Source organism: Sycon ciliatum, chromosome 5, assembly GCF_964019385.1.
Source record: "Sycon ciliatum chromosome 5, ocSycCili1.1, whole genome shotgun sequence".
NCBI lineage: Eukaryota > Metazoa > Porifera > Calcarea > Leucosolenida > Sycettidae > Sycon > Sycon ciliatum.
The window spans coordinates 32,685,199-32,699,551 of NC_088647.1; the positions used below are offsets into that span (position 1 = coordinate 32,685,199).

At 45.3% G+C, this 14,353-nt stretch overlaps 1 protein-coding gene across 1 annotated transcript; it reads left to right on the plus strand.

The window, feature by feature from the left end:
• The first annotated feature begins 9,629 nt into the window (after window positions 1-9,629).
• LOC135818374 (uncharacterized) lies at window positions 9,630-11,493 on the plus strand. Its single transcript, XM_065331733.1, has one exon. The coding sequence runs from the start codon at window positions 9,742-9,744 to the stop codon at window positions 10,894-10,896; it is 1,155 nt and encodes a 384-aa protein (XP_065187805.1). The 5' UTR covers window positions 9,630-9,741; the 3' UTR covers window positions 10,897-11,493.
• Window positions 11,494-14,353: the final 2,860 nt, after the last annotated feature.

Here is a 14,353-nt window from a genome sequence, read left to right on the forward strand (position 1 = left end):
TTTGGTGTTTGTTTGTTTGTTTGTTTGTGTGTTTGTGTCACGCCTGGAGCTATCCCGTATCTTTCCCGTATCTGTCCCGTATCTGTGACTACAAAGGCTCTACAAGATTGTACATAACAGCTGTCCACAATATTTGCTGGCTCCCGTATCTGTCCCGTACCGTACCAATATTCGTCGTATTATGTATACGACTCCCTGATATAGAGGGAGATTTGGAAAGAAATAGGGAGACGAGGAGGAAATAAAATTAGAATAGACGCCGAATAGGTGATAGGATGCGTCAGCAAAACATACTTTGGAAGAGAAATCCCGTCGTCTCCAAAATAAGCGTGAACGGGCGATTCAGTGCCGGTCACAGGAAACGTCGGAAGAGAGAGTTCCCGTCGACTCCAGAACGCCCGTGATTGGCAGAGTCAGCGCCGGTCACAGGAAACGTCAGGACAGACATCCCGTCGAGTCCAGATCGCCCGTGATCGGCAGAGTCAGCGCCGGTCACAGGAAACGTCAGGACAGACATCTCGTCGACTCCAGATCGCACGTGATCGGCAGAGTCAGCGCCGGTCCAAGGAAACGTCAGGGCAGACATCCCGTCGAGTCCAGAACGCCCGTGATCGGCAGAGTCAGCGCCGGTCACAGGAAACGTCAGGGCAGACATCCCGTCGAGTCCAGAACGCCCGTGATCGGCAGAGTCAGCGCCGGTCACAGGAAACGTCAGGACAGACATCTCGTCGACTCCAGATCGCCCGTATGCAAAAAATACCGATCGATTTTTTATTGAAAACTCCAATCGGCCAAAGTTTAATGACGGCGAAAAGTTTCGTTTCTCATCGGCCAAAGTTTCTCATCGGCCAAAATGTGTTGATGTACAGTATAAGAAGATCAAAAAGAAAAGAAGGAGCAAACCAAAAGTGGATGAAATTAGAGAAAAATAACAATCCGAAATAAATTCTACAAATACTTTTGCCTAACTCATATTTAAACTGATCGAAACGTTTTTGCAATACAATGATGTGGCGAATCAACGGAAAAAAACATTTCTATTAGTTTAATAACATGTACGATGAGGTAGGCAAAAAAGCATAGCGTAGGGCCCTGAGCTTCCAAGCTCTCTCGTTACAACATCTCAAGTCTCGGTGGAAACACCGGCCAATGTTAGGAGAGTGGGTGATTGCCAACCACGGCGATAAATAAAAATTAGGGGAGGGTAAAAGAAAGAGTAGCAAAATGAAAAGCAACAACAACTCCGTAAAGAAAGATAATGTCAAATAAAAACAGTGAAAAACACAGAGGCGCAAAGGATATGTGGATAATGAGCTATTTATGTCGTAGTAAATAAGGGGCGGCACGGATCTTAAACAGGCGGAGTGAGGTCAGATCCTTAACTTCTCTGGGTAGAGTGAGCCAAACATAAAAAGCAATAAAGAGAGGGGAGCGCAAAAGACTGGATGAGTTACACTTAGGGAGTAAGAGCGAGTTTTTAGTTCTTAGAGAAGAGAGCCAATTAAAACACATGAAAGGAGGTGGGCACAACTCAAGCTTAAATTAATAGAATGGGCAAGAGAAGCCAGGTGTGCACTGCGTCCATGTGATAACGGGGTTGTGTGAGCGATTTTATAAAGGGCGGATGATGAGAGCATGCGGGGTTGACGGAGGAGACTTTTAAGGATTTCCTTGTGGTGTATTTAAAGCTTTGCAGCAGCGGAAGAGGATAATCCAACCCAAGACGTATCGGCATAATCAAATATTGGGCGAAGGTAGGCTAAATAAAAATGAAGCTTGCAAGAAATCGCTTTAAGTCAATGGCTCTTGCCTTTTTTGCTTACTAGATAAATAAGCCTTTTTTACAAATGCTGTTTGCACTGCTCTTTCCGTTATTCTTCCTATGCAAGTCGCTACTCTTGTTTTGAGTTGTTTTTCTTCTCTCTTTTTCTTTCCCTACTAGTTGCTGTTACACTCACTGATCCTTATGCACAGATATACAGCATTCCCTCATTAGTGGGACCATTGTTATTAGGCTAGGGCCTGTTTTGGACTTCCCACTCTAAATAAAGAATACAAACAAACAAAGAAAGAAAGTGGGAGGTAGGAGCAGTGGGGGGGGGGAGAGAATTCCTAAGCATTTGCTTGATTTTTCACAGATATATTCGATGTGGGGTACCCAAGAGAGTGCAGAGTCAATCACAATGCCAAGGTGTTTGTGAAAAGACACTATGTCAATTGGATTTGGAAAGTTGGCATGGATGAGGGTTGTGAACTCTGGCTGGGGCGGGAAGAGTATGATCTTTGTTTTTGATAGATTTGGGGACAATCTCCATGACGACATCCAGGAAAGAACTTCCTGAATGCCAGCACACAAGTTGTTTTTCAGGCCAGTGAGGGAAGCTGATGAGGTGAGAAGGGTCGTGTCGTCGGCAAACAGAGACGTTCCAGGGAAGACTGCAGGTAAGTCGTTTACGTAAATTAAAAAGAGTAGGGGACCAAGAATTGATCCTTGAGGAACGCCTATTACAATACTGGCTCTGCAGCCGAGGATGTGCCAAACACAGCTACGTACTGATAACACCCAGAGAGATAAGATTTCAGCCAGGAGAATGGTTGTTTACGCACCCTGAATGCATACTCGAGCTTTGCCAAAAATCCTCGATACCAGACGGTATCAAACGCCTTGGCCAAGTCAAAGAAGCAAATACCAGCAAGCGCTCTGTTATCCCTATGCTGGCACACCTGCTGCACGATGCGGGTCAGTTGAAGGGAGGTGGAGTCGCCTTTACGAAACCCAGATTGCGCGGGACTCAGAAACGGCGAAACATGTCTGTATAAGTGGTCATAAAAGATGCGTTCACATACTTTGGACATGCAGGGAAGAAGAGAGATAGGGCGGTAGTTTGCAGGTTCGTGGCGGGAACCTTTTTTGTATACAGGTATGACTTTCGCTGTTTTCCATGCGGAAGGGAATATGCCCGTGGTAAATGACATGTTGAAAGTATGGCACAAAGGGAATGCTATGGATGGTGCCAGGGCCTTGAGGCCCCACTTGGGGATGCCGTCGGGACCAGATGCCTTGCACCTCAGAAGCTTCTTCAGATGACGCCGGACAGTGGCAGTTGTGGTGATGACGGACGTGAAACAAGCTGAGGGCTCCGAGGGGGTGAGAATAGGGGGAATAGAGAGCAACGGGTCATCTGGCCGATTCACAGAGGCAAACTGGGCGTTTAATGCGGTAGCTTTGGCCAAAGGGTCAGCCGCCTGCTGAGTCCCTGTGGTGAGTGACGGAATTTCCCGTGACACGTTTCGAATTCTTGCTTGTCTCGTAAACTGGTGAAGCGATGGACGGTGTCTACCCTGCAAAGTAGTTTGCACTGAGCGGATATAAGCTCTGTACTTTGTCCGCGTCAGGGTTTTCACTATATGTCGCTGCTGTTGGTATGCTTGTTTGTTTTGTTGTGTTGGGTACTTCTTGAAAATGCTCTAGAGATCATAATTTCCACTTGATTGCTGTGCGGAGATGGGCACCAACCCAGGGTGGCTGACTGGGCCGTGGGCAGTGTTGAGAATACGGCTGCTGTCCGAATGGCCAGAGGTGCTTCTCAAGGGCACTGTTGAGAATGGAAGAAAAGTGCGAAAGCGCATCATTGACGTTGCTGGCACGCAGATGCCAGCTCCAGTCAATATCAGCGAGCTCTGCATTCACACTATCCCAGACGGAAGATGGCACGGATTTAAAGTCATATTCCGGCTTTGCAGGAACATTCCTGAAGTTGTATTGGGGTGCAGCAGCGGGGTGTCCGTTTGCAGTAGGTTCCTCACGATAAACAGCATCAGTAGGCAGTAGGAAGTGACTGAGGATATGTGCGTGGTCAGAGGCACCAAGAGGAGCAACAGATGTAACAGAGAGTAGTAGGTGAGGATGATCCGTGAGCACAACGTCAATACACGATGTTGAGCCGTGGGGGGTAAAGTGTGTGGGGAATGTCACCAAAACAAGGCTCAAGGCCAAAACAAGAGAAGAGGTTACGGAACTCCCTTCCAGCACGATTCGTCGTGTCTCTAGGAGACCAGTCAGAGTGGCGAGCATTCAAGTCTCCTGCAAGTAAAATCGCAGAATAGGGGAGGCTAATATTGGACAGACAGTCCTCTAGGATGTCACTAAATGCCTGGACTTGGGAGATGCTGTGTCCAGGGTGTCTGTAAACAGAGCAGATGATGAGGGGGAGTGAGGGAAGGCATCATCATTTAAATTTTAAGTGTTTCCTATCCGGGACTGTTTAAATGGTAATAAATATGTCATCAGACGTCACCTGATTCTCAGGCACAATATTATTATCAATCAATACCGCTGTGGGCACGAGTCTAAACTCTATAGATCCAATTTCCGGGACAAACGGTAAATTGAAACTGACTGGAGTAGAGCCAATCTCCCCAATCGGTAAGAAGGGGTTCTGATCCTACCCTCGGCAAGGAATGTTGAATCATCATCCCTCGTCTCTGCGCATCGTATTTGACCAATTTCCCTTTGATAACAGACGCTGACCAGCCCAGATTGTTTTATTACCTAGCATTACTGTTTGCTGATCGTGTCAGTGGCTAGATGTGCTCCACAGTATGAAAATGGGTTACTGTATAACACGTTATTTTTCGGTGTAATTTTAATTTCGGTAATTTCGGTTGAGAAACCAAACACCTAAATTAAATTTTAGATTACACCTAAAAGTCGCTACAGTACACACTGTATGTGAAAGGTACTTGAAGTAGGCTGGTCACCTAATTCTACATACACCTGAAACCTGGCACGTCCCTGATACCGATATTTTAATACACCTAAAATTACATGTTGTACAGAAACCCCTTTGTGCTCCTGTCCTCTAACCCTGATCATACATACAGTGCTGACAACTGAAATCCGACCCCTTAGCGATGCGTTCACATTCTAGGGATCTCAATTTCGTAGTTTGCTATCCCGTGTTGGGTCTTTGCGATGTGAGCGCACTGCTCAGGGGTCGGGTTTCAGTTGCAAGCACTGTACATCTTCTCGATTACCGTACTCGCGCGATTAGAGCCCGCTCTTGAACAGTGCCCTATCTCGAATAGTGCCCCAGTCTCTAAGAGCCAGTGAAAATAAAGCCCTCTCCTGATTAGTGCCCTCCCCCCCTCGAACTTGTAACTAAGCGTATGTGAAAGTTTGGTGTTCTTTAACCCTTATCCGTCCGACGAGTCAAAAAATTAAACTTCTTTTGCTAATGTTCTTGTCAATGTAATTGCACTGGTGGTTTCAAGATCAGTTTGAGGATCACAGTTCTTGTTACCGTTTTTTCTTTTAAAAGTCGTGATAGTTTACAGTAACCTTTAGGCTCTGTTTTTCTTTGTTCTATGCTGGATGACACAAATGTCCCAGCATTGAAAAAATAGTGCCCTCTCTTGAACAGTGTCATCTGTTGAACAGTACCCTATCTGTGATGGGCATTGAAAAAATAGTGCCCCAGGGGCACTAATCGCGCGAGTACGGTATCCATACGTCTTCTGCACTCCCATCCCATTCTCCCCGCACGTCCTCAACTTTAACAGTAAACCCTTCTCCATCCTGTCTTCTCCCCTCTCCCTAAAAATTCTCTAATAAATTGAGAAGATGGGTATTGATATCCCAATCCGCCGCAGATGTGTTGTTGCCATTGCTGATGCCACTCGTCCATTTCCCCTACTAACCCCTACTTATCTTTATCACCTTGGATGGCTACCGCCCATACTCTTCACTTTGGCCCGTGATTCCTACTGATTCCTCTGAGTCTTGAGAACACCATTGCATACCTGATGAGGGCACATTTGCCGAAACGTTGTAATAATTGATTGAGAAATGAGTTCGAGTTTGCAGAGTGAATGGGAAGAGAGCGAGTCTGCTCTGAACCTTTTTTTGCTTATGAATGAAGCTGCAGGAATCCTCACCACTGCTGTACTGAGTCTTGAGATGCTGGCACGTTGCAATAAGTAATACAACTAATGGTGCACAAGCTGGTGGGACCACAGCTGGACGTTGTTGGCTTGCAAAGCATAGGTTCCTTCCTGGACCCCCTACTCTTCGCAATGTTGTCTTATCCTATTCTCTGCACTCTTTTTACGAGTAAGGTCTGTGTAAAGAAGAAAGAAAGATGCACGTGTTCATATGCAGACATTACATGGCTTATGTGCACTCGATCATAATGCTACCAACACCCTATCACCTACTTTGGTCTTATCATGTTGAATTCTTTATTCGCACGATGGCACCATCGCTAATAAGATATTGTTGTTGGTTTTGTTGTTGTTGTTGTTGTTGTTGTTGTTGTTGTTGTTGTTGTTGTTGTTGTTGTTGTTGTTGTTGTTGTTGTTGTTGTTGTTGTTGTTGTTGTTGTTGTTGTTGTTGTTGTTGTTGTTGTTGTTGTTGTTGTTGTTGTTGTTGTTGTTGTTGTTGTTGTTGTTGTTGTTGTTGTTGTTGTTGTTGTTGTTGTTGTTGTTGTTGTTGTTGTTGTTGTTGTTGTTGTTGTTGTTGTTGTTGTTGTTGTTGTTGTTGTTGTTGTTGTTGTTGTTGTTGTTGTTGTTGTTGTTGTTGTTGTTGTTGTTGTTGTTGTTGTTGTTGTTGTTGTTGTTGTTGTTGTTGTTGTTGTTGTTGTTGTTGTTGTTGTTGTTGTTGTTGTTGTTGTTGTTGTTGTTGTTGTTGTTGTTGTTGTTGTTGTTGTTGTTGTTGTTGTTGTTGTTGTTGTTGTTGTTGTTGTTGTTGTTGTTGTTGTTGTTGTTGTTGTTGTTGTTGTTGTTGTTGTTGTTGTTGTTGTTGTTGTTGTTGTTGTTGTTGTTGTTGTTGTTGTTGTTGTTGTTGTTGTTGTTGTTGTTGTTGTTGTTGTTGTTGTTGTTGTTGTTGTTGTTGTTGTTGTTGTTGTTGTTGTTGTTGTTGTTGTTGTTGTTGTTGTTGTTGTTGTTGTTGTTGTTGTTGTTGTTGTTGTTGTTGTTGTTGTTGTTGTTGTTGATGATGATTTTATTTTCATTGGCAGTGACCAAACGAGCAGAGGCGCTCAATAACAAGGAAGCGAATGAAGGTGCCGAGACGCACGAGGGGACTTAAAAGCAGAAAATATTAGAAAATGGGGAAGGGGTAGGTGGAATCTGGTTCGAGATGGACAATGAGAGCTCTAATGCCAAGGGGCAACGAAGAGGTTGGTGCGACTTCAGCGATACTAAGGGAAGTGTGTGTTGCTCCCTACATGAGAGCTCGCGGTTTTCCTGCCGACTTGAATTCTCACTTGACTGACTCACGACTGCCATCCAGACAACGGAGAGTCGCCGTAAGTTTGTATCCCTGGTGATGGTTGTGCCTGGAGAGCACTATTATAAGTGGTGCTCTTCAGGCACAATCTTCCTCAGCGCACTAAAGCTCAACTGATGAGGGTGAATTCCCCGAGACACTGTGTATTGAGCAGGGAGTGGTGCTTTCTTGCAGGTTTGCCGAGTCGAAGGTTCGATGGACTTCTCGTGTGCTCTGGATGGTAGTCGTGAGTCAGTCAAGTGTCAAGTCAAGTCGGCGGAATAGCGCGAGCTCCAGTGTGCATGGGGAGCAAACCCATTCCAGCATAAAACAAAGGAAAACAGAGCCTACAGGTTACTGTCAACTATCATGACTCAACAGAAACGGTAAAAAGACCAGCGACCTTGATCCCGAAACCACCAGTTCAATGACATGGACAAGAAGATTAGCAAAAGAACACCAAACTTGCATTTGCGCTATTCAAGAGAGGGCTTTATTTTCCAACTTACTCTTATAGACTGGGGCACTATTCAAGATATAGCACTATTCAAGAAAGGGCTCTAATCACGCGACTACGATATTTACATGCAGGTCTATGTTGGATTCACTTTGCATTTTTCTTTCTTGCATTTTCTATCACTACGAATACGAATAATACTATAGCAGTGAGACTGAAAGAAACCGAGAGCATATTACTGTTTTGTGTGTTTTCTAGTCACGCGCACTGTCTATGCGCTTCCGGTCGACCTCGTACCTTACCACAGGAAACAAAAGTCAGCAGACTAAAATGATGGCACCTACGCAAATGTGCATCCTGGATATAACAAATGTGTTTTTGTTATCATTCAGCAAATAAATTGGGCAAAATGATTCATCGCTACCCTCAGAGTGCCTTTCCAGTGTTCTATTAGCACCCCTGGTTCTCAATCTATTGTTCTTCCTCTCCTGTGACTTAAAAAATCTCAGATTTTGAGTTTTTTGCACTCCATACATAATCTTATTTTCATATTTTATTGGTTTGGTGAGACTCCCATGATAGGTATCCATTTACCTCAGAAGAATCCGTAAATAAACACAACAAACAAACAAGTACGCACCATCCATCCTACACAGCAGTGATTGCATTGTTTCCTGGACGTTCATAGAAATTTGTTGTTAAAGGCAGTGGGTGAGCAGGATTTCGCTCGTTCACGTGCCAATGTTGTTTAGGCTGAGGTGGTATTCAATTCATCCTCACTACCAGCATTGTTTCGTATCCCAAAGAACATTGGAGTTGCAGAGAGGAAAATGTCCATATCAAACCAGAAATTTCTAATAATTATGCAAAAAACGTACATGTACCAATTCGCTACCTTCTTATTGGGAAGAAATTCCCGTTTGAATTCTGCGAAGTAAAATAAAGTAAAAAAGAAAGAAAAGAGCCAGATTCAACCTGTCATGTACAAATACTGCGGGACCAAATAAGCCGAAATATAATGTGCACAAAGTAAACATGGGGGCAGCGCAAACTGCAGGAAAAGAAAAAAGAGCTTTCTCCCCGATGTCGTTCAGCTTTACCTTGGTCTCGGCAAATAATAGTCAGGTTTCCAAGCAAAACGGACTACAATCTCAGTTATTTTGTGGCCTGTTCGACCATCTTTGAAGTTGTGCATTGTACAGTTGAGACAACGAACTAAAATAAAACAAAACAAAACAACATCAAAAACTGCACTATGCCTTGCAATTGCAACGTCCCGCAATGTCATTCTATGCCCAGCAAACAAATCGTGACGTTTCCTGTTGGGAGGTTTCAATGCTAAGTGGTTTTTGTGACAGATGACCGTCCCCGTTGGTTTCTCTTTACCTACATTGTACCAACCTAATTGTACACTCAGAGCATTCCCCAATGTCACAGAGGAACAACATGCAAGAAACAGGCACGGACAAGTGGAGCATATTTCAGGCAATATTGGCACGTTTTCAGCTGCCCAATGCTAGACATGCGGGCAACGCTTCACACAATAACGCAATTGAGGTCCAGTATAGACCAAGACACCGTCACCTGTGAATATTTGTCGGCACACTACTATAAACCCTATCTGGATATGATGGACATGCCAAGACACGATGGTGACACGAGTCCCAGTTTGCGCACGTGAAAGGGAAAAAGGGAAAAACTCGGAAATGTGTAACTGTCACAACAAAGCATCGATACGGATCCCGATCATCTAACAGGAAAAGGAACACCTGTGCGATGATTGACTAGTGGCTGAAACTTAAAGGTACAGCGGAAAACCTTCCTCCCTTTGTATTTCTGTAATATGAAACGCGAGGTTTCAAGATTCAGGTTATTGCGACGGTCACCAGAGAGCAAGGTCTATAAATTCAACGACACCACGAGATCAATCATCAGTCTTCCTACCAAGTCAGATCATAGTAGAAAGATTAAGAAATAGGCAAGCTAAATAACAACTTCTTCCATTTGCAGTCTTGAAATGTCTGCCCTGAAAATTCTTTTATTGCTTTGTGCAATGATAGTTGTCTCTCGTTGCGATATAGCGAGGCGTTCAGAGCCCGAGAGTGACAGTGATGAACAATTTTCGGACAGTGTGGATAGTCGTGACGATGAAAACCAAGACTTTCTTCCAAAGTTTTACAACCTCGATGATATCCCCGATGCACCAACGAGTGCTCCTGGTGACAACAAACGAACAGACTGTTTGGAAGAGCTGTTCACCCAAGCTGGATTACATAAGGAGTCCATCCCGCGCTACATTCAGGCCTTCCGAAACAACGAGTTGGACGTCGATGCCCTGTATGGACTAAACTACCTTGAACTTGTTACTCTGCTTCAGGGCAAGGCTTTTGGTATCAGCAATGCTGGAGAAATATTCCGACTTCACAACTGTATCCATGACTACGGAAAATGCATCATGAAACCGTTCTGCCAGAATGGTGGACGATGTGTACATGGAGATATCATCCGACAGCATATCTGCCAATGTCCTAAGAATTTCCAGGGCGACCATTGCCAAGAGAAGGTGGAGGATCGCCTCAGTAAGATACAAGACACTCTTGTTTTACTTCAGCATCAAGTTGCTCACTTTGGTGTTTCTTACACTCGCTGGGGAAAGGAAATGTGCAACGAGACAGCTGGAGCTTCCCTAGTTTACACCGGGTTCATGGCTGGTTCTCACTTCACTCACGATGGTGGTGCTGCCGAATATCTCTGCTTGCCCGAGGAGCCTCAGTATGGAGACTTCAAACCTGGAGAACAGTCAGGAAACCTGGTCTATGTTACTGAGTTGGAAACTACTCATACATTTGAGCCTTTCACCGGCCTGCACAATCACAATCCACTGTGTGCAGTATGCCAGGCTGACTCTCGTGTGTCCCACATCATGATTCCAGCTAGAAATACCTGTCCTTCGGGCTGGACTTTGGAGTACCATGGATATCTAATGGCGCAGGAGCATTCACAACGCCGCACAAAGAATGTTTGCGTGGATGTGGACCCAGACGTCAAGGGAACATCAGTAAGCCTGAATGGAGCTCTCTTGTACTTCACGGAGGTCACGTGTCAGAGTGAGATGCCATGTCCCCCATACGACCAGCAGAAGGAGCTAACATGTGCAGTGTGTACACGCTAAGAGGATTCCATTCACCAGAGAAACTTAATGATCCCTGGGGATCTGAGCATGATAGTAATTTCTCTAATCCCAGACGGCACATTAGCTTATGCAGGTTGGTAACTCCCCAAACCATATACATGTACTAGCATTCAGCGTTTGTTAGTTCTGTATTTTTACAAAAAGGTTTGTCCCCCATCTTGTTTTGGTTTCAACAGCAGTTGGCCATGCATCCGACATACAGCAATTGTAGAATGCATCACGTTCACACATACATCTATGCTAAGAACATTTCGCAAACACGTGTTTTGATTTTTTCTCCAAGATCTCACTAAAAAAGAATCACTTCCGAAGGAAAATTATTGCCTGTAGACTTTCAATGAACTTCGGTAGAGGCCCTTAGACCACTCGCTCTAAATCTCTCACAGTTGCCAACTTCATTATTTTTGGCACTTTGCGGCACGTTTGTGCTGAATTTTCTGTCTTTTCTACTTTTCGATCACTCCGGCTGACTACATCTGTCTCCCAACGACGGTCACTATACGGCCTTACACTACTCTGAACAACTATCCAACTACTATAAATGTTCCGAAATCCAAACGGGTACCCTTTTCCTAACGGTACCGAAGATTACTGTGCGGTGCAACCTAGAACAGTGTGATGCCGACAGCGACTTAACGCTATTTGGCCCAGAATCTGCGAAAACCAGGCTTAGGGTGAAATTTCACAAAATGACTTTTTCCCATTTTCAGCTTCTATTGGGCAAGGGGGGGGGGGGGGGGTCAGGAAACAAAATATTACAGGTGTGGGTCGACTCATAGTGGTATTAAAAGCATCTCAAACACACCAGGGTATTGTGTTAAAAAATCCAAAAAAAAACACAAAATTGTTATCACAGAAAAGAAATGAAGAGAGATCCACCAGACTGAAGGAAGAGACATGGATATTTTTTGTTTAGGTGACATGACAAGGTAGGCATGTCGGGGCAGGCTTGTTGTGGCCCCTTCATGCTGCAGGCTGTAGTGGCCATGCACAGTTCTGCATGAATTTTGTTTGCTCCTCACTATACTACTAGTGCACTCAGCACATTCTGGGGCTGAATACATGTACTGACATGCTCTGGCGCTACACACCACAAGGAAACCTGACTCCAGTTGAGATGGCACCTTTTGAAGGGTGAATCTAGTACACCTGTTCAGAAACAAGCAAGAACACAGCCTTTTCAAACTGTTCCCTGTTCATAGTAAGCGCATAGTGTGCTGGCGTGCTGCAGTATCTGCTTGGTGCTGACCAGCAAGTGAAATATCAGCACGCGGTACAATCCCTTGCAGCTAGCCGTCCAGCGAGGAAAGTCTCGAGTGGGGGCCTCTCGATCTGCTCACTCATTCGCCTGGCATTCAGTAGCACTTCATCGCCAAGGGTTTCAATTCAAAACCGTTTTCACACTGCGCTTCAAGCCATTTTCCTCGTGAACTTGCTGCAAACGTATGAGCTCCGCTGCGCGTGTTCCCATTGCATGAGGCCCAGAAACAGCTAGTATCTCCGTACTTCGATTGGCTGGATTGATGTCGTCCAGGTTCTCCTCGCTATCGCCATCACGACTCTAACTGGAGACGATTTCTTCACCATTTTCCGCAAGCAGCAGCTAGCGCAGAAATTTCGCCATCCATGAGTGTAGGAGATGGAATCCGTTCGATCAGCTCAAAAACTCTTCATTGTGACTAGAGGAGTAGCAGGGATACTCTACCGGAAGCCCTTTGACTTCCCTGACTGCTGAAACCCTTCCTGCCATGACTGCTACTTCTTTTTTTTTTTTTTTTTTTTTTTTAATTTCGGCCAGTCGGCTACTATCATTTTTCGTCTTGGGGGCTAGACAAGGGGAAGTAGCCATGTCGGGGCGTGAGCCCGCCTTTCGGCACCGGGAGTTGCAGCTCGCTCGACTTGACTCTACTGAGTGCAGAGGACCCACACCTTGATCTGGTGAGCTGCGTCGTGGGGATTTTGCAGTCAGATGTGCGACTGCGGGGCTCGAACCCGCGACCTCTCGGGTCGCAGGCAAGTGCAGTACCCAATGTACTACCGGGGACACTTCTTCAAACAAGCGAGATTCTCTTTGGTTCCACTTCACTGCACTCGATCGTCCACGCGACACAACCTTTTTACAAAACATCATTTTTCTCAAAAAAATGATTTTCACCCTAAGCCTGGTTTTCGCAGATTCTGGGCCATTTGTCCCACAGAAAAGAACCGGATCGGACAGACCCGGTAAGCGGAAAACGTCTGCCGTGCCATATTCGCAGGAATATAGCCAGCCCTCTGGATACAATATCTTGGTTCCAGGCCATCCAGGGTGTGCACAACACTTCGGCCATTACATAGTACACTGAGTGGTGAAAATGTTGATCAGAGCCGCGCGGGGGGGGGGGGGGGGGGGGGGGGACACATTACGCTGAAGCCTATGGTGAGTATTATTATTATACTCTGCTCTGGTAGACCACTACCTCATCACTGGTTGCTTTGTACATGTATGTGTGTAAAGGAGATCCCCCCCCCCCCCCCTCCCCTCCAGGTGGCAAAACAATGTTGGAATGGGTCTATAGTCTGTCGAAGTGCTGACGACACGCTGCCTGAAAACTCGTAGTTGCGCGTAGTTACAAGGCCAAGTGGTGACAAACAAGAGTCTCGTCACCTGCACTTGTCGTGTTTCCAACGGTCACGGCATCACTTTGACTGGGGCTCGCGCTCGAGCAAGATCGCGAGTTCAAATTATTAATTTTGTGTTACTTGTCTTGGAGAAGTTTCTCCTTTGCTGTCAACCCATAGTGTAGTATATTCTGACTGAGTGTTCACCAGCACCTGAGAGCTAGGAGTTCTGATGTTTGCTTGCCGCTGGACAGGGAAACGAGCACAGAATTGGTTGGTTTCAGAACAAACAAAAAACAGCGATCGCTGCGATTCGAAATAACAGAGACACTCGCCATTTTTTCTTGACCAGCGACTGCATGTAAAGACAAACGGCACTACAGGCACAGCAATGGCTCAGCAACAAATCAGCTTGAGCTTCTCCTTCTCTACTAAAATGAAAACTAAAAACCCAGCGACAAGTAACTTAGTTGACATAAATATTCTCGCTCGCGCTCCCCAGTCAATATGATGCTGTGTTCACTGTTCACTGCATGCTGCCGCCACTGGAAACACGACAAGCGCAGGTGACGGGACTTTTGTTTGTTACCACTTGGTCAAGTCACTACGCGTTGTCAAGAAGCAGTGACTTCAGACTTTGCGGCATATTGTAGTAACATTAGGTATATCTCATGGGTTCTTCTGTTGCAGAAAAATTGGGCAGCATTTTATGGCAAGTCGGGTTCACCACGTTAGGGTGTTTACGCCTGTCCCAGACGACGGCTGCAATGGCCAACCGGTCAACAAAGAAGTTGAGGCCAAAGAGAAAGATTTATTTCATGCTTATAATGAGGGA

Coding starts and splice junctions, on each gene's coding strand:
- LOC135818374 (XM_065331733.1), top strand. CDS start 9,742: ATGTCTGCCCTGAAAATTCTTTTATTGCTTTGTGCAATGATAGTTGTC.